The 20,530-nt window shown below is 36.9% G+C and overlaps 1 protein-coding gene across 4 annotated transcripts in view; it reads right to left on the bottom strand.

Moving 5' to 3' along the window:
- The window catches only part of gpcpd1 (glycerophosphocholine phosphodiesterase 1), a 67,860-nt gene that overhangs the window by 35,440 nt on the left and 11,890 nt on the right, over positions 1 to 20,530 (bottom strand). For 2 of the 4 annotated variants that reach the window (XM_072581445.1, XM_072581443.1), the window contains 5 exons: positions 15,778 to 15,867; positions 11,871 to 11,961; positions 10,960 to 11,044; positions 8,450 to 8,525; positions 4,087 to 4,128 (listed from right to left, as the gene is read on the bottom strand). In XM_072581445.1, the coding sequence (XP_072437546.1) occupies positions 4,087 to 4,128; positions 8,450 to 8,525; positions 10,960 to 11,044; positions 11,871 to 11,961; positions 15,778 to 15,826 (343 nt within the window). In that variant the 5' untranslated portion in view covers positions 15,827 to 15,867. Of the gene's footprint in view, positions 1 to 4,086; positions 4,129 to 8,449; positions 8,526 to 10,959; positions 11,045 to 11,870; positions 11,964 to 15,777; positions 15,868 to 16,435; positions 16,548 to 20,530 lie in introns of those variants that run through there. The other 2 variants (XM_072581444.1, XM_072581446.1) reach the window with 2 other exon arrangements.

Genomic DNA, 20,530 nt, shown 5'->3' on the forward strand with positions numbered 1-20,530 from the left:
GTGGGAGAAAACCAGAGCACCCAAAGGAAACCCACACAGATACAGGGGGAATATGCCAACTGCACACATACAGCCATCAGAGGCTGGAATGGAACCCAGGTCCCTGGCACTGTGCTAACCACTTAGCCACCATGTGACATCCTTGCTCCTCCATTTATGATGCAGCTTGTCGCTGAGATTATTATTCCCCTCCCACCTGGAGTTATTACATCATAAAGATAATGCCACCATGAACCTACAGCTGAAATCATGAAGCAATGGTCAACAGCCAATAAAGATCAGAAGACACTTCTGTGAGAAATAGTCTCTTTGCATTTTAGTTGTAATACTTTAAAAAAAAATTAAGGTGATACATTCTGATGCTGTTTTCAGACTTTTCTATGATGGTGGTGTGGTCAATAAACAACATGCGCTTTGGAGAAGTGCTCTGGCTCTGGCTCAAGTCTTTTGCTCAAAGAAAGGCCCAAGTAACCACATACAAGCATCATTTAGAGTGCTTTTGGTTTTCATAAACCGAATGGTCAAATGATGTTTCAGCTAAACTGAGCATTTGTCAATCAACCCATTTCAATTCATACACTAAATTAATTATATAATTTATATTTTGAACAGTGGTGTGTAGAATTAGATGGCATGAATACAAGTCATTTGATAATAAATACAACCAGAACATCAGGAGAAATTTCTTTGCCCAAAGATTCATGGGACAAAGAATTCGCTACCATAAAACAGCAACTGAGGCAAGTAGGATAAGTACACTGTGCTCATCTAGCTCCCCTACAAAAGAAAGCAGATTTTTTTTTAGGTCAGATGAAGAGAGGTGGAGGTGGTGGTGGAGGTACAGTGCACTTAGGTGGATTTCAACACAGGAGAGATTGGGCTTAACAATCCATTCAGACAAACTGCCTCTGGTAAAATGCTGCTTGCTATTGATAATCAGGATGAATCCACCCTGTGAGATCAAACTTTTCTGCAAAGAAATCTTCCTCTTTCTCAGCTTGCTTTTATTCTTTGTTCCTCACTATGACCTTTCTTTTCTATCACTCACGTGATTTTTTTTTCCATCACTCTTTAGTGTACTTTGGGACTTCTGATCATTTTTCTACAAAATGGATTTGAGAATTACTTAAATATCATTGTTATCTTAAAAATGATGTTTCAAAGTTTAAAAATTGACTTCACAATCACTGGAACAAAAGGTAGGAGGAACAAGTATGCAAATGATTTAACCTTACAAGTGCTGAGCAGTCATTAAAATTTGCTCTGCAACAACCGCATAGTTGGCATTTCTGACACCTCCAATGAGCATGAGGAGAAACTGTAGTCAGATGAACAGAGAACGAGATGGTGCAATCTGGTCTACAATAGGGGAAGACTTAGAGAGAAACACTGAACTGAACTGGCAGCTCAGAAACAAAAATAGAAGTTGCTGGAAAAGCTCAGCAAGTCTGGCAGCATCTGTGAAAAGAAATCAGAGTTAACATTTTGGATCCGGTGACTCTTCTTCAGAACTGGGTGAAATTGTATCAATTTGAGATAATCTGTAACTAATATTTTGTACATCCATTTACTGATAAAATACAACAGCTTTAAAAATTTACAGCTGACCCTGATGCACTAAAATACTGCAGTGCAACAGGAGTAGAAATGCGAAGACTAATATAGCTCTGGTCATATAACAAGAGGTGTCATTGTATCATTACTGAGTTAGTCTAAACTACATTTTGGACTTGGAAGATGTGTCCCTCTGAGGAGGTTAAGTCCAGTTACAGAAAAACATTGTAAAGACATGACAAAATATCTTAAGCAGACCAGAAATTTACAATACCCATATTCTTGCATGTATATGAAATTAGCATTAATGCAATTTCATCTACATAATGAAATATGAATAAATGGATTAAAAGCACACTTGTTTGATTGGTGCATGGTTTAACTAATATTGGTCAAATGTAAAATAAGTGTACATAAATGTACTAGGCACACGCAAAAAAAAGCATGATTTATAACCATCACAGTTCAAAATGTCACTCATCAACTAATACCAAATCAAAATAATGAGACTAGAAAGCAACCTATTCACAGATGAACGATGGATATATCAGAAATTTTATGAAATGTAACATTTGGATTGTCAATCACATTAGCATCTCAAAAGTATACTCAATTTTACCAATACTGCATAGAATAGATGCTAAATTCTGCTACTCTACCAAAGTGGTAGGTGATAAATTCACAGCAGTTCATTGCAGGGGAATCGCGATTATATCCAGATCATTATGAATCTTTAGTAAATAATAGCGTGGGGAAATACAGGTTTAGGAATGTCTGTTCTTCGACACCACCAAAACAGCAACATAAAATTGCAGTAACTTATAATCAGAAATCATCATCCACCCTATGTTGATGGCACAAGCTAAAGAAAGGTTAGCTGGTAATGAATCTAATTATATCTACTGAAGCTGATGCAAGTCACGAGGCTGCCAATTAAGTTGTTGAGATAAACAAAGTGCAGCCCAAGTTTCAAATCCACTCTGTAATAAATTTGCTGACATCACTAAGGACAGGTCTACAACTGTCTGCAGCTCAGACTGCTACCCAGTTAACTGTGTGCATTCATACATGCTGCGCATGTTTATTTTCAATGAGGACTGAATTGGATTGACTTGTACTACCACGAGCAACCTATTTTTATTCAAAGACTCAAACATTTGGAAAAATATATAAAAAGTGGTGAGCTTACACTTGCAGTCAGTGAATCCTTTACTTTTGTTTAAAGATTTCTATAAATGCAGATGACAGGCAACATGAGTTCGACTGGGACAACACTACTATTATAGGACAAACCAAACAGAGAACAGCCAGGGAATTCCTAGAGGCATGGCACTCATCCCCAGATTCTATCAACCAACACATCGACCTGGACCCAATATACCGGCCACTGCAGCGGACAGCTGGAACTGACAACCGGAAGCAGCAGAGACAAACCACTATAAATGCTGGAGGAAACGACACAGAAGCACTTCACAGGAGGCTCCCAAGCACTGAGTATTTCACCTAGACAGGGGACGAAACGTCTGCAACACAAATTCCCAGCTCGGCGAACAGAACCACAACAACGAGCACCCGAGCTACAAATTTTCTCACAAACTTTAAAGGCAGAAGTTTTAAAATCCCACAGCCAAAAGTCTCATTAATGTTCAATACCTCAGTTTGTGTATACTTCCTTGTCACTAAACATTTATGTTGGAATTCACACACAAAATTGGTCAGAAGGCAATTTTTTTCCCTACAGTAGAGATGGCATATCATTAATAGGAGAGTGTCACACCATAACTTTACACCAGATTTTACAGGTGCAGATTCCATTATAAAGCTAGATACAAAAACTTTAATGGAAACACAAGAACAACAATGGACGACATTAAGAGTTGGGACTAAATGCTGTGCACACATACGGATCTGAATCTTCACACTCTGGTTCAGCTTTATCTGAAATCCACACTTTGTTCTGACTTTCCAAGTGGTGCATGTCAGATGTTTGACTTGTACAAATAATAAATCACATCCACTTCTATCAATAGGTGTGTTGTATCTAGAATATTTATCACACTTCAGCTATCAAGGTTAGATTTAAAAAGGTAATGCAATTTAGGGACTTTGTGAGTTGGAAGCAATTTGCAATTTACACATTTCACACATAGGCAGACTTACATGAGGCACTGTTTACTACTTTAGCCTTATGAAAACTGGGTATCCAAGAGCACAGGAAATAGGGAACTGGAGTGTCACTTTAGTCAAATACACACTCCAGTACATGGCATAATGTTCCTGAACTTATAATGCTTCATTCAACTTTTAAGTGAAGCAAAAGATACTGTACTTTACAGTATACAAAAACAAAGTACTGCTGATGCTGGAAACAATTGTGCTGTGCAAAAACTTAACAGGCCTGGTACCATCAGTGCAAAGAAAAATATTCATTTCTCAAGTTCAATATGACTTCTCTTTGGAACTGCTCTTGAATTTAATGTTGTCTTCACACATTAACGTTTCACAATAATAAAAATAATGCAGCACACTTACTGTGGATTCCAAAGTATCCATCATTCAGAATGCACTCTCCTTCTAGAACAGAAAAATAAAGTATTGGGAGAAGTCAATAATTGTTGCTGTAGAGACATTACCCAGTTTAAAATTAAACAATGTATGGCAGTTTTAAAGTTGGATAAAATTCATTTGAAAGAAAGAGGAATTTTCCTGATATAAAGGCATTTTTAAAAAACTAAGTATATAAACATTGAAGTGCTTTGTAATCACAGACCTATCTTCAAAATTAAAGTTGAAAACTTTATTCAACACCCTTACAGGGCAGCATACTGAGCACTGAAGGCCATTTCCAGTCCTTAAAATGTAAGCAAGGTTTGTAAAACTGGAAAAAATAAGTACTTTTGCGTCTTTCATTACCCCCAGCCAGTGAAATTCAGGGAGAATGATGGGGACAATAATAGCTACATCAATTAGTGATAAGGAAAATAAATATCAGAGCAATACATCAAATTAACATTACAATTACATAAAGGTTTCAACTAAGAACACAAGAAATAGGAGGGCTGGGCTCACAACTTCCCAAACCTGCATGCTGTTCAATATTTGGTTGATCAAATATAGTCCAGAACACCACTTCTCTGCCCTCTCCCCATTTTAATTCTATTACAATTCAAAAAGATATCTTAATCTTGAACCTAATCAACTTCAGCCACTATAAGAGCAAAAACATGGGAAATGTAAACATTTCTTTCACAAAATGGGATCAGAATTGCTCCACTGGCCACAGTAATGTAATTACAGACTTCTTCCATACCCTTCTTCATTCTGCAATTAGTTCAGCAGATTTGAACCTGATTTTGTTCAAAGTAAACTTCCTCACAGCATGCCCCTTGGCAAAAAAGGGGACCAGCCAAAGCACACTTTTAGTACTTTGAGTCTTCGTTAACACATGTCAGCTAAAGTAATGGAAACTGTTTACATTACATTATTGTTTAACTTGTTTTGGACTGGGAACAGTTACTTACTTTTAAAGAATGTTCTCACAGTTATGTCCCTTGCCTCTGCACTGATTTTGAAACCAACGTGAAGCTACTAAATAGATAGAATATTCAAGTTGCTTTAACTTAGACATTCAATAGCATTATCTGGATATATCTGACCAGGCATGAGTTCTAGCATTTTAAATGACCCTCACTGCAGATGTAGTTACATGTGACAATCAATCTGGTAATTGCTTGGATAGTGAGGGCTTTAGAATGAGGCCTTTAATTAACCTTATCTTTACATGGGGATTACACCGGAACCACAGACAGCATTGATGACAAACTGCAAATAATAAATTATTTGAGTGCTGACAATTAACCCACTCTACACAGCCTTTACTGATGCCTTTATGGGGAGCCTCAATAAACATGGGGGAAAGAATATGTCAATGAGATTAGAGGAGAGTAGGGGGATGTTTGACATACACCAGTATTGGTCTAATGGGGTGAATGTCTTGTCTGTGCTGCAACTTGACATTCTGGAATTTACATGTTGCCGGACAGATGGTACGTGCTTGGCAATGTTTGCTAAACTGCAGTTCCCTATTTCCTGTGCTCTTGGATATCCAGTTTTAGGATCTGGATAGAAGGCCTTCAGAACTCTTGTGCATGCATGACAACACCTTTTCCATTTGAACCTCCTTTATGGCTTACTCCAACATTGCAAAGGCAAGTATTCTGCAAACGAAGGAATAGGTAAATAGAAACATGGGAACCTCTGTACACAATCAGAATTTGGATCATTGAAGAGTTTCATCACAAACATTTTCTTCATGAACAGTTAGGTTTAATATAAACATTGAGACTCCAGAAGCCAAGTGCCATTTTCCTAGAATGTTTTTATTGACTGTATTTGTTAAGTGACATTCAACAGACTACAGACATTTGATATTCAAAGCTGTTAACTGCCTTTACAGTAGGTGCAAAATATGGGACTTACTACATTTTCGGACACTTGGACAGAATGCCAAAGCTATGCTGCATGAGAAGTGTGAGCTAATGCAATTTTATGGTCTCAATTGGATATACTGGTCCTGGGTTTGCTTTGCAACCACAGACCAGCTTCAATCAGACAGATTCTGGAGGTAATACAAAAAGGAATTCTGAATTCTATCTTTCCATGAGTACCAGAACCCAGGATGATGTGGCAGGAGTTACTGATTCAAGAACACAACAGAGAAGGCTAATATCCTAGGATTGAGTCCCACTTTTAACAAAATTGCAACATTGACAATTGTGTCAATGCTACAGGAACACTTTTGTCAACTGCATTGCAAATATCAATAGAAAGATAAACAGGTTAATGAGGTACTGGGAGGAATGTGACTTTTCTTCAATTAAGAAATTGAATCAGTCACAAATTCCAGACGACAACTTGAATGGAGTCTGGTTTGAATAGAAAAGTTATCTTCTTATAGCAATATCAGAAAACCTTGTGGCAGGCCCAAAGTGCCCCATTTTCCTGAAGCACCTAAACATGTTACTGCCTCAACTACAGCAGTGACATCTTGGGAGAACTAAGCATCTACTGCAGTATGCATCTTCATAAAAACTTTTGTTCAGAATCTGCTATTACCTGTGTTGCCTGTCCAGATGGTGACTTTTTGGCGTTTATACACCCTGCTTCTAAATATTGTACTCACCTGCAATTTAATTCAATTCTTCTTGATTTATAGGTCTGAGATGTTTTAATTGATTTCTTCTTCTGTACTTAAAGCAAACCTTAAAAAAAACTAATGGCAAATTAGGTGCAAGATAGCACACTCAGCAGCAGCACACAGGGAAACAGCTCATGTGCTCCAGGTTTTTAGGGGAAAAGCACAGCTGTGGTGCTGCACACTGAAACAGCACTGTGCTGTTTTCTGGACTGTCGGGCAGGAACAGGCACATTGCATTCCTTAGCATATCAATACTGCAACTTTTTTTACTCAACCATGAGAAGACTGGATGCTTCCCTGTAGCTTATCAAATTGGTCTCAATGATGCAATGGAGCTAAAGGCTCACCACAAGAAAGGGGCCAAGAAGTGGAAAAATACTTTAAGAGATACTTACAAAACAAAAACAAACATTGTACTTTGAAGAAATCTAAATCTCCACTTAGAATTACATATATAGAATACTCAATAGAAAACAACTCTTGACATGATTATTTAAGATAAAGTTACTTGCAACTGGGACAAATTTCATAGTAAAATAAATTTATGTTTATAAATTTAGAAAACTATCTGGGGCAAACAATGACATTGTCAACAAAAAAATGGTACAAGCTAAGATTTATGCATGTTTAAAAAGAGACTAATTGTTTCCATAAATGCAAATATCAGTGCAAATGCAGCATAGTGAAGTATTTAACCCATCAAAGCCACATACAATTGCACATTTTAAATACTTGTCCAGTCAAAATGGTGCAGGAATACATTGTTTATCAATGTGAATTGCTACGAATACATGATTTGCATTATAGCAACATAAATTTGAAGTAGACTGTAATTTTGATGTTACAATTGTAGCATTCTGTAAGAAAGCTTTATTCAGCTTTGATAATAAAAATGGTACCACTCTGGCATTTAAATTCTAATGGAAATGTTCAAATTTTTGGGTGGTCCAGGGATTAAAGCTGATTAATGCTTCAACATGGGAAAAAGCAAATCTGCACCCAAACTCTCTCTCTCCAAATACCAATGGACAAAGAGTATCAAATAAAATGCAGCAGCTTTTCACCAAAGAGGTGGTAATGTAGGTGCTTGTGTAATCAATAAGATTTAAACAATAACAGATTACACTGTACATAGGTTTATACGTCCCTGTGGTCAGTATGACAGCAAACTGTCGACCATCTGTCCAACCTCATTTATGAGGAATGGTGCCAAGACAGCCAGAAGACAGAGGGGGAAAATAAATTTTAAATTAGTTGGTGTAATAGTTTACGCTAAATAACTTTTCAAAACTTTGAAATCTATGTCAATCTAGAGCATTGTGCAGAATCAACAAAATAACCTTGATGCAAAACAGCTTCTGTGACGTATTTTAAATGATAACTCTGAACGAAACTTAAGTTCAGAGCATCCCAAATACAGATCAAGAGATTAACCATAAAGGTATACAAATATGCAAAGGTGTGAGGGAGGAATAAACGACTGTTTAGAAGTGCTACTGATCATATTCCTGACCAACATGACAGATGTTTGGTTCATAAAAAGTCAGAAATATAATGTGGGAGCAAATATTGGTGTTAAGTAATATATCTCAAATTGAAAATTAAATGATTATTGTTAGATGCTTAATTTTATCACATGTAGCTCTGCTATTGCCAATCTGGCAGATAACAGAAACTCAATACACTGTAGTGACATACCCGACGGATTAAATGATCGTGGATGAGGATGAGTCTCCCACTTGTTGACTAGCACTTGCCGAAGATCAGCAGGGTTCTGAGTCAAGTGATAAAAAGATTAAAGCCCTTTATCATAATGCAAAAGGACTAGAAGAAAATTCAAGCTCAGAGGACAAGAGATAAGTTTTAATCACTTCTGGGAAAGTGTTTACAACTTTTTCATAATGTGCTTTTTATGTAATAACATGATTGTCTGAAGCTACAAGTACTGAGGATAATAACCAATATTTAAACTGGGTTAACCACAGTACATCTTAATAACAGCATATCAGAGCACCAACAGGTGACACCGCACAAGAGATGCAGATTTGAACTTCTTACTGAAGAGTTCCAATCTCAACATTCCTGTCACAGGTCCCATCAATTCCCTACAGAGGAGAGAAAAGTTGGTAGGATTGTTATTGCCAGGTTATTGTCATGAGCTTCCAACTGGCTGTCTGACAGAACAGCTGTACTGGCAGATGCATAGAAACAGGCTGCCAGGTCTGCAGGAGGTGCATAGCCCGGCAAGACCTGCATAGGAAATAAATGGATTAGTTATTTATGTAAATCAGCATACATGCACCATACATACAATTACAAATTGCAGCTTAGACTCATTCTTCAACATTACTAGTAATTATTCTGCCATTACATCAAAAAATTGGTGAACTAAGAAATATTATGATTGCTAAAATAACAATATAGTACTCTTCTTAAAGTTACTTAAAGGATCAATCTAGCATAGGGAATCAGAACTTTCATTCCAGCAGAGAACAATGAGACAAATCCCCACCCTCTAACTCTTAAGCATCTGCATGAAATAACTGGGCAGACTCAGTACAGTTTAATGCATGGGCCCCAGCACAAAAACTCCATTTCTGGTTTTGCGAACAAGGAGAAAGATAATGACAGGTGTGGGAAATGGGGAAAAAGCAATATCGACAAAGTATGTGATACTACAATTTGGCACTGAAAATTGAAAGCGTCCCCTTGTTAGAACTTAGAAAATTCTAGGAGCACAAAAAAAAATCAAGAAAAAAATTAACATAAGCAAGCCTTAAATATCGTATGTATTCTTCTTGAAGCAATACTATATCCATTACAAATTTTAAATACAAATAAATTTGGTAAAATGATAAAAATTACATAAAGATCTATTTTATTTACTTAGGAATCAGGGCCTGTTTGTGCATCCAATGATTAATACGACCAATACAATTTTAAAAAAAAATTGAAATGGCCACATACACACAATTTCTTTGTTTTAAAAAAATGGGATATTTCAGTTGTCTGAACAAAATAGGTAAAATTAAAATCAGTGTTGCCAATAGGTCGACCTAATACACCAGCATCAATGTCCATTTCAAAAACAAGTTTCAACTCAAGCCAACACTGATATCTCACATTCAGCTCAAGTTTTTAAATCACCATTATCAACAAGAAACCTATAATCGCCAATGCCTTGATGTTATATGGTTCAAAATGCTCTTTCCAGACACAATCAATCAATCAAAACAAGTCGTCCACACACCCATTAAATGCTTTACAGAAATCCTAGTGGCAACACTGAAACAGTTTAAATTTCCTTTACTTCAATTTCAGTTCATTTGTAATATATAGTTTGGTTAGGATAGCAATTGATTTAAATTTTCAGTTTTTAATATACCCAATTTTTAATGAATTTTGAGGAAGTCCAGTTAAGTTAAAACTGAAGCCACTCAATCTTAAGAATGAAACCTATTAAGATTTTAAAAAATTGCAACAGACTGTTTGTTAAAAAGGAATCTAATGATGATAAACCTCCAAAGATGCTAATCAATTGCCAATTGAAAGAAAAGTAAGATGCTGCAACAGATTATTCACTGCTGCTAAAGTGAGCCAGCTATAAGAAACCCACATTTAAAAGATAATGCAAAAGAATGGAAAGGGACATGGGTCTAATCTATGCATTTACTGCAGGAAAGTCTTTATTAACATGCACTCAGAGTGAAGGTGCCGATGCAGAACAGAATGGAACGTAGAGTAACACACTACTCTACCTCAACCAGTTAACCTAAGATTTATTTTAGCCTTAACCAGAAGAAGCAAGATATCAGCTAACATAACAAATTCATCCATTATATAGCTGAGATTAAGAATTCTTACTAAGACAAATTTTTAAGCCAGAAAAGTTATGTCTTTTCTTTTCCATTTTCTCTCCCTTACCCTGTAGAATTGCCATCCATTTGTGTATGACAACAAACATCAGCAGGACAGTCAGCTGTCCTTTCTGCAGGAGAAGGGAAAGAAAAAAGGCCAGACTGCACCCATCTCCTAGTATAACACTTTCCATTGTATTTTTCTTGTAAATGTACATTTGTCAATAAATTCTAAATGTGCTTATACAACAAGAACCTGAAAGCAATTCATCCACCAGATTCCACAGCAGGATCCTCCAAAACCCAAATATTAAACAAATGATGTAGTCATGTCCCAAAAACAAGTCTTACCTTGGGCTCCAGGACATAACATTTGAAGTAGCGATATTTGACAAGGGTGGCGCCAGGAAGAAAAACAGTCGCCCTCCACGTTAGGCTGCAGACAAAAAAAAATGGCAAAATTGTATAAACATCCAATTAAGATGGTCATTTTTAATTGCATTTTGAGGCTGTCACAAACTGAATAGAGCCTTTAATACATGAGAACAGTTAATGATCACTGTGAACCAAAAGGGAATACAAAGCTGAAGATAAAATGGATTTAAAAAAAAAACTATTGCCCAAGCTATCAGTGAAACACATTTACTTGCTAGCTTATAGCAAATAAAGAACTTGGTGATCAGACATAATTGGCCCAGATATAGAAGTCAAAGAATTTCATGAGGGAACTGGCCTCCCAGAATTAGAGCTAACCTGGAGTCAAGGTCCAATTAACACGAACTGAGCAGAACTATTCTTTAACTGTCAAAGGCCAGTGGCAAAAATTAGAGTGGTAACACTTGACCATCAAACAAATCCCTTTTCAACATTGCTTAAAGGTATTTCTTGAAACAGAGATTTTCATCTCAACTCCAAATGCTTTCTACTGAAATGAGGAAAGTAACCGAACATCCACAGCAAAAACTGACAGGCAAACCAAGTCTACAGATTCTGTTGATCACCTTCAGAAGATGAAAGAAAAAAACAGGAGGAAGAAAGACAAGAAACAAATACATGTTAACTGGCAGACTAAATAAATTTAAATAATTGAATTCCAACTAGACATGCCACAAATCTGAAACAAAGAGCTGGAGAAGCTCAGCAGGACTTTGGAGAGAAATTAGAGTCAATGTTTCGAGTCTAGTAGCCCTTTCTCAGAAAAGGATGCCACAAACGTGACTGTTTTACTCAGCGAGAATTTATCCTCTCTTACATTCATTTACCTGTCGTTTTCATCTGGTTCCAGAAGCACTGCTTTCTGAGGATTCCAATTGCCAAGTGCAGGTGAACTTCCACATACTGCAAATACTTCACCTAAGGTACAAAGGGAAAAAAAAACTTGAACAGTAGTCAGGCACACAAAATATTAATAGGTTAAATAAACAAATATATAGATTTTGTAATAAATACCCATTGTAAACTTAGATGCTTATTATGAGTAACTCAATAGCCGAGGTCCAATTGACTGCCTTATGCTATGTTTAGTCAAGTGAAACTAATCACACTTTGAAGGATTATAGAAGAGTTACTCAAAATTTTCACTAGATCTGGACTACCCACAGAGATACAAACAGATCAAGGGTCAGATTTTACATCAAAATTATTCAGGGAAACTATGGATAGCTGAGGGATTGAACAATTCAAATCCACTGTGTACCATCCAGAATTGCAGGGAGCATTAGAACTGTGGCATCAAACTTTGTATGAAATAACTCTGCATAAAATTATTTATTTCTCATCTATTTCTATATTATTACAGGTATTGCCACTAAAGAAATAACTACAGCACTGAGCGGATGGCCCCAGAAAGAAACCAGTTATGGAGTACTTGTGTTGCTCCCGATGGTCACGCAGTCATTATCTATGCCTGAAGAAACAACTTAAAACGTGGCACTGCAATTCCTTCCCCCTTTGGATCAGTGTGATGTCAAACAGTTTAGAGAGTTGTGTCTGAAGTTGTTGAATGAGATATACATGAAGTGAACTTTGCAAATTCCAACATGAAATTATCAATTTCTTAGTTAAACCACCAAATGATGGTAAAATAGCAGCTTAATGATCTTCTGAAGTTTCATAATAACCCAAAGTGTCCCATGCTTTCTTTTCTTTGACTTGAGGTAATTGCATTAAAACCCAGAATTTCCAAGCCTGATTTTCTTTCTGTAATCCAACAAATTATACCTATATTTAAGTTGCTCATAAATATTTTGGTCGCATGTTTTAAACTGCCCCAGAAAATTTCCGTCAGCCTGCCTAAACCCTAAAGAATGAATAACTTGGCACCTTCTAAGAAGCCAGAATCGGTTAGCAGGCCTGCATTCCCTAGTGCCTATAATTTCTTTTTGCATTCTAACAAATGCTGGAGTTCATTACACAAAGGATATTCTGTTGAGCATTGGCAGTTTATTTTAAGCTAATTATTGAGCACTGCAAAAACAAAAAAGAATGCTACTGATCTGCAGGAGACAGTTACTCAAGAACAAACAAGAATCAGTAAGCCATCAGGGCAGATGGGACATTGTAAGAGAACTAAAACTCTTGCTGGTGAGAACACCATTGACTGTAGATAGATCATTGGCAGAGTTACAAATGCATGAGACATTAAATTTAAAGACAATGTGCTAATTATCTTACAAACTATTTGATGCAGAGGATACCATGTTAGGAATACGTTAAACTAGAAGTTTAAAATTATTTTAAAATCTTCAATGTATTCAATTTTTCCAGTCAGTGGAAATTCAACAGTGAAAGACCAAGTGGCATAACCTGACGACATATAGATGGTGATGAAAGAAAATTTCTTGGATACTATTTAACCAGTGCCAATACTTGTAACAAATCTACAAATTAAAATAACAGATTTTGAACTTCCCCACAAATCAATATCAGTGTAATTGGATTACAGATAATTCTCCTGTAACACCATAATTGTGTTCCAGCAAAATCTCGCTTAATAGAAACAATGGGGGCTAGGGGAAAAGTGGACTTGGGGCAGACAAGCAAAAAATATCACTCATGATCACTCAAAAACCATCCAGAAGTCTAATGCAAAGTATAGCACAGCCTGAATGAAGGTATAAATCATTTTTATTAACAAAACAAAAGTAAATTTAAAACACTACATTTAAAAAAACGTAACAAAGTTGCTCTCTGTACAGTACCTCTCATTGAAAGCTGCTCTGTCAGCAGCTGACATCTGCGCAGAATCGCACAGAGACTTCGGTGTGGACATCGTGCATTTGTGCAGAATGGTATGAAGACCGGCACCAACGTCATGCATGCATGGATACTGGCGCATGCACAGAATGGCGCAGAGATTTCAGCGCGTGCTTCAGCACATGTGCAGAATGAAGCATGCGAACCGAACCCCACTGAAATCACACTATTGCCAACAGAGGTAAGGGTTCAATTCTTCAGCGACATTATAGCCAAATAGTGATGAATTGCGCTTTATCCCAGAACTACCTGTATTTGTCTCTTCAATTGTTCAAGTTGTTAGCTATTTTTGAAACATTCAAGGAAAAATATTTTAAAATGATTTGACTATTAAGAACAGATATTTACTACTTTTAAAAAAGTCAAGTATGCTTATATTTGACCCTCAATTTGTATATAATCAAATTTCATTTAAATCTAGAAGGAAACTGAATTCTGAGTCAATGCAACAACTTAAATGATGCCAATGTGATTTTGTTGGGAGTTGCTGTTCATACTTGAGCAAATGATCTATTTACGAGATTATATGTAGAAATTCTATTTCAGAAGGCACACAGCAATCTTGAGACAATGGAACAGATTTAACTTCCAGAAGTGGGTAATATCAGAATATTGTTGGACTGTCTAAACAACAGACGTTTTGTTGATTATGCAAGGTATAAACCATGATTTTTGTTTTCAATTGGCTTCAATTGACAATTTTTTAAAAAGTTGGATACACATCTTGCAAGTTGAACTACTGCTTGGTATTTATTGCATATTCTAAGAACAATGCAAATAGTTAGCACAGAGCATCAAATGTTGCGGCTATCAAAAATCAACTCGTGCAAAGTGTTGAATTCAATATGTGTAAAAGCCTTTTGAAAAATAGCATTGCAAAACAGAAAAGAACTTCACTCAAATTATGGGCAGTATATTTTGGAAGATATTCATAAAAGCATGCCAGTGATAAAATGTTATTTGTGTGAAGACTACTCCCATTGGCTATGCTCACTGATTGAAAAACTGATGCAGCAGCAATTTGGGCTGTTAATAATCAAATGCATTGAATTCGGTCACATTGACATTGAATCCTGACAACATGAAAGCAGGCCATTCAGCTACACTGACCCTCTGAAGAGCATCTTACTCAGATCCATGCCATCCCTATGGCCCTGCATTCCCCATGGCAGTGTCACTCCCTCAATACTAAGGGCAATTTAGCATAGCCAATCCACCTAGCCTGCACATCTTTGGGTTGTGGGAGAAAATCCGACCATTTCGAGGAAACCCATGCAGAAACGGGGAGAATATGCAAACTCCAGTCAAACAGACAGTCACCCAAGGGTGGAATCGAACTAAAGTCTTTGGTGCTGTGAGACAGTGGTGCTGATGACTGAGCCACCATGCCGCCCTGATGTCTGACAATGCAAACACAAAAGTACTGGCTGTTAAAACAAACATGGGCAATGATTTATCCCAGAAAGAAAGTACTCATGCACTTAAAGAAAAAGGTGGAAAATAATCATAAATAGCCATACTCAAGCTAAGGGAAAAAAAACTTTTTATTACGATTATTTATAGGAAAAGTTGACTCAGAATTTCATAGGAGAAATAATTGACCTGTACCAGATTGTGCAGGGTAACCATTCACCAGTACTTAGTTCCCTATGATTCACAAGTATACATCTCCACCCAACAAGACTGTTGTGTAACTCCCTCCATACAAACTGGTCATACTAATTCAAGACTAAACTGCTCACAAAAAACTGAAATAAACTTTGCCCCAAACTGAACTAGAAATTATTGGGAATATAGCATGTATTCCCTTTGTGATGCAAGCCAGCATTGCCAATTGAGATTTCATTCAGGAGTTGTACAGTTCCTTCTGTATAGTTGCTGTGAAATATTCACTATATATATATTTATGAATACCTGGAAGTGTACGTCCTTTTATTTTGAAAGTGACCTGTGAAGGGAACATGATTGCCAACGTTGAATCTCTTATTGAATGGCTGACGTTACCTAGAGTAAAGCACAAATTCATTTAATTGTTTAATTATATTAAACATATGGAAACAGTGCACATTCTGCAGTAACAAATACAAATGAACTACTGCAGTAATTTACGACTTTTATAAAAAGGCACTAGAACCCAACATATTTCATGATAAAATCCTCTACTGAAACATTCAAAGTCCATCCCAGGTTGCCACAGCTTTGAACTTTGCTCTCAGCTGTGCTACTGGGAAAGGTGTCAAACAGAGTAAGATTTCTCCCACAGTAAGCCACATTCATAAATAGTATAGCAGTAGCTTAAATGATGCTGCAGGATTTAAGAGCTCTCTAGTCAAGCAAAGCAAAACAATAATAGTCAATTGACAATTTATCTTTCTCAAATCAAGAAATAATACACCCTTTGTTGAAACTGTCCACAATTTTTGAAGAATTAAACTTCAGAAGTTCTAATACATCGCCTCAGCAAGCATGTAAAAGAAAACTTCCATGCAATTTCGGCTGCAATAGCAAAACTGTAACAGCCTTTACAAATCCAACAGCCAGTGCATCAACTCAAATGTTTGGAGATACTTACAAAGCAATTTCAGCTTTTTGGTTACTATAGCTGAGGAAACACAACTTCAAATTTGCAACGTAACCACAATCTGTGTGAAGTTGCGATTCAAACTGCAGTAAAGTACCAGCACCTGCACAAAAGATAATGCATTCTAATGTCATTGCCAAATTGAGGTAGGCAGATATCGAAGTACTGAAACGGTATTTGGTTGCTGTAATGCAAATGGCAGTGACCAGAGAGATATTTCTGTCTTTCCATACTTGCATTTTAATGCATTGCAATACAGTTCTTGAGCTTTAGATTACAGCAGACCAGAGCTTTCCAAACTATGGGCTACAAACTCAAAGAGAGTTTGGGATTGTGAACTCCAAAGCAGCAACGACTCCTCCAGAGTTTAGATGGATGCTAACAGTTGTAAAACCATTTTAAATCCTTTTTGTCTGATGGTGGACACGGTCTAACAGAGATCTTTGCAGCGCAAACAGAAGTTGCTGGAAAGGATCAGCGGGTGCACCAACATCTGTGATGAGAAATCAAAGTTATTGCTGAGGTGATCTTTCCTCAGAACTCAGATTTCAGAGATAGTCATGGGCAAATAGGGCTCTTGCACTTTTCAGCTAAATGCAATCCTTGTAATAGTAGTCAACTTCATTTTTTCACTCTAGAATTCCCTGTATTACTCATCTTACATCGAATTAACAGGTGATATGGGTTGTGAAGATAACACTCGGGAGATTACATTACATTCTCAGAATGCATGGCAAGTGGAAAACAGAAATAGGTTGCCCAGTGAAAAGAATGAAGTATGAATCATAGGTAAAAGTTATAACATTGACTAATCTGTCAAGTTACTGCTCCAGCAGGAGTAATTGTAGCTAGTGAAAAACTGATAAAAAATTGAAAAAAAATATTCTTAAGATCAAAAGAAGAAGGGACCAGCCAGTGCCTTGATATCCTGAACTAAAGATTCAATGTTAGGACCTTTACTATGTATCAACAACTTGAATGAAAGCCCCAATTTTGGAATTGGAATTTAGTGATGACACAATAATAGGTAGGGAATGAAGTTATCAAGAGGACATAACCTGTTTAAATTCCTTTTTTTAAATTCTCTAAATGAGTGATCAAAGAAACTGTAGAATGAAGCATAAATAGGAATCTTTGAACTTGGCGACAAGTATATTATTTGAATGGCAAGAACTCTATACTGGAGGGATCTGGTACATGAATCACAAAAGGCTTTCTTTGTTCACTTGTGGGCATTGCTGACCAATGTTTATTGCCTGCCCCTAGTTATTCTTAAGAAGATGGTGATAAGCTGCTTTCTTGAACTATTGGAGTCCATGTGATGTAGGTTGACACACAATGCAGTCAGGGAGGAAATCCCTGGATTTTCAGCCAGAAACAATGAAAGAGTATCTCTCCAAGTCAGAATGGTGAATGGCTCGGGAGGAAACTTGCAGGATACGGTGCTCCGGCTAGAAGAACGAGGGCAGGAGACAGGTGGTAAATGGTTGTGGACATGCAAGGTGCTATTTAAGAATCTTTGGAGAATTTCTGCAGTGCATCTTGTAGATAGTACATTTGCTACTGAGCAGTAGTGGAAGGAGTGGATGCTTGTAGATATGGTGCCAATCAAACAGGCTGCTTTGTTCTGCGGGGTGTTAAGTTCTTTCAGTGTTATTGGAATTGCACTAATGCAGGCAAGCAGGGAATATTCTATCAAACTCCTGACTTGTGCCTTGTGGATGGTGAACAGGTTCTGGGAATCAGGCGAGTTACTCACGATACTATACTTAGCCTGACCTCCTCTTGGAGCCACAAGATGTGTATGTAATAGTTGGTTAGGAAAGCAAAAGGAATTATGGTGGGGATGAAATATATAAGCAGAAAAATCTTGCTACAACTGTACATAGCCTTTAGCCAGACCACATTTGGAGTACTTTATGAGATTTTGGTATCCTAAAACTGTTGCATCAAAAGCAATTTAGAGATAGCTTACTCATCTAATTCCTGGGACAATGAAATGATTTCATGAGGAAAACTTCAGCTGAATCCAACTGGAATTTGGAAGAAAGAGAAGATTTTATTGAAAGATGGGTAAGGACTCGACAAGGTGAATTCCGAGAGGATGCTTACCCTTTTCAGGAAGTTTACATCTAACAGACACAGCTTAAAAATATAGGATTTACCATTTAAAACACTGGTGACAATTTTTTTCTTCAAGAGATTCACAAGCCCATGTAATTTGTTGACTAATCTAAAAGGAGTTATGAGGAATGATCAGCAACATAGAGTTGAGGACAGTATCAGATTAGCTACATATTATCTAACTGCAGAACAGACTCAGTGGACCAAATGGCCTACACCTGCTCATAACTCTTGTGCTTTTGAGACACATTTTGGAATAAGACCTCAAATAGATGGAATGAACACAAATGCCATGCATATTTTTATGAAGTGCAGGTATGTACTGTACCTTTAAGAGAGTGAAACCTGTTAAGGACTGACTGAAAGCACGAGTGTGCTGAACAATTTAAAAATGTAATAACTGATGGTGAAACAAATAGCTGGAGCTGCATTGCCAATATATATAATAAATTCAAATTTGGCCCCAAGATAGCAAAGTCCAATCGAATTTGATGACATCAAACCAAATGAGACGGTCCAATGTTTTGGGGTATATAAAATCAGGTATTTTCAACAGTTGGGGAGAATAGCACCAACTGACTGCTAGCAGAATAGCTCTCCGAAAGGTACCTGTCTGTAAGAAATTTGTGCAGAAAACCGAAGAAAAGACGACCTAGGAAAATCTACAGAGAAAAACCTACCCAGCTGGCTGGTTTTGAAATGTGATTTTTAAAACATTGGACCAGTATTGTAGACGGAGGGGTAAAAGATAGGTTTGAGAGAAAGTAGTTGTAAATAGTTGTTGTCTAATGTTCTCTTTTGGACTTAAAGAATAATATTTGGGTTGTTCTTTGCCACATGAAATTTATCAGATTACAATATGAGGTGAGCTTTTTGGTGTCTCTGCTGTAAATTAGCAGAAGGTTTTACCCTGTGTTGTAACAATATATACATAGTAAACTAAACCTTGAAACCAGCAAAGATTGTAGATCAACCGTTCATTTGTGTAGCCCCATTTTGGAATGAACCAGTCATCACATTAATTCCATTAAATAATTTTGTTTTACATACTCAAAATGTTGACTGCCAAAACCAATGTGTAGTTCACCATTGTTCACTTGGCTATGTGCATAAGCTGACCCCCAATTTTGGGAGGATTTTTGCAGGCTTAAAAGATAGATTTGCCTGTCGTAGCCTATATTTTTTTAAAAAAATTATTTTATTAATTAACCAGCAGCAACAGCCTTATTCAAATTATACCGGCAAGTAGTCAAAAGATAATGTTAGCACAGGAATTCAACACTTCTGCATATTAACAAAGTTCTTTTAAAAACTTAAGTTGGAGCTGCAAATCTGGCAACTTTGCATTATAATTTAGTCAGTATTAATCTTTAATCCAAACAGTGATTCCAATATAATAGAGAAAGACTGCAAACTTTGAATTTACTCACGCCCTGCTGCCCGTTGCAAGATAAGTCATGTTATAAGTCATCAGACCAATTCCAACATTTCATAATAATTTAAGCTCCAAACAAATTACGGTGAGCAACCAGAGAAAAATGAAATGAAACTCCCCAGATTAGGAAAGTTCCCTACTCACTATGTGATGACTTAACTTTGCAGTGGTAGTTAAAGGACACTGCTTCTTAAGTGCAGCATTGACAAGAGGCCCAAACTGCATGACAGGGCAGGACAAGGTTACATTATTTTTACCCATTAAAGAGTCAGGAGCAGTCATTGCTCATTTGTCATTCCATTTCAACATCCCTCATAATCACTTGGAGGAGCTGAAAGGCCTGGAGGTAAGGGATGCAAAGTTGATCTAAACATGTGCAAAGTAACTTCTGTTGGAGGAGTTCAAGGACATATGCAAACAATCATGCAGAAATGACTCATTTGGCAAATGAAGTTTCAGCCAGGCAGAGTAAACATGGTATTTCTTGGCTGAAACATCAATAGTTGCAGTCTAACTATAGCTTAAAA

This window comes from Chiloscyllium punctatum, chromosome 11 (genome assembly GCF_047496795.1).
Source record: "Chiloscyllium punctatum isolate Juve2018m chromosome 11, sChiPun1.3, whole genome shotgun sequence".
NCBI lineage: Eukaryota > Metazoa > Chordata > Chondrichthyes > Orectolobiformes > Hemiscylliidae > Chiloscyllium > Chiloscyllium punctatum.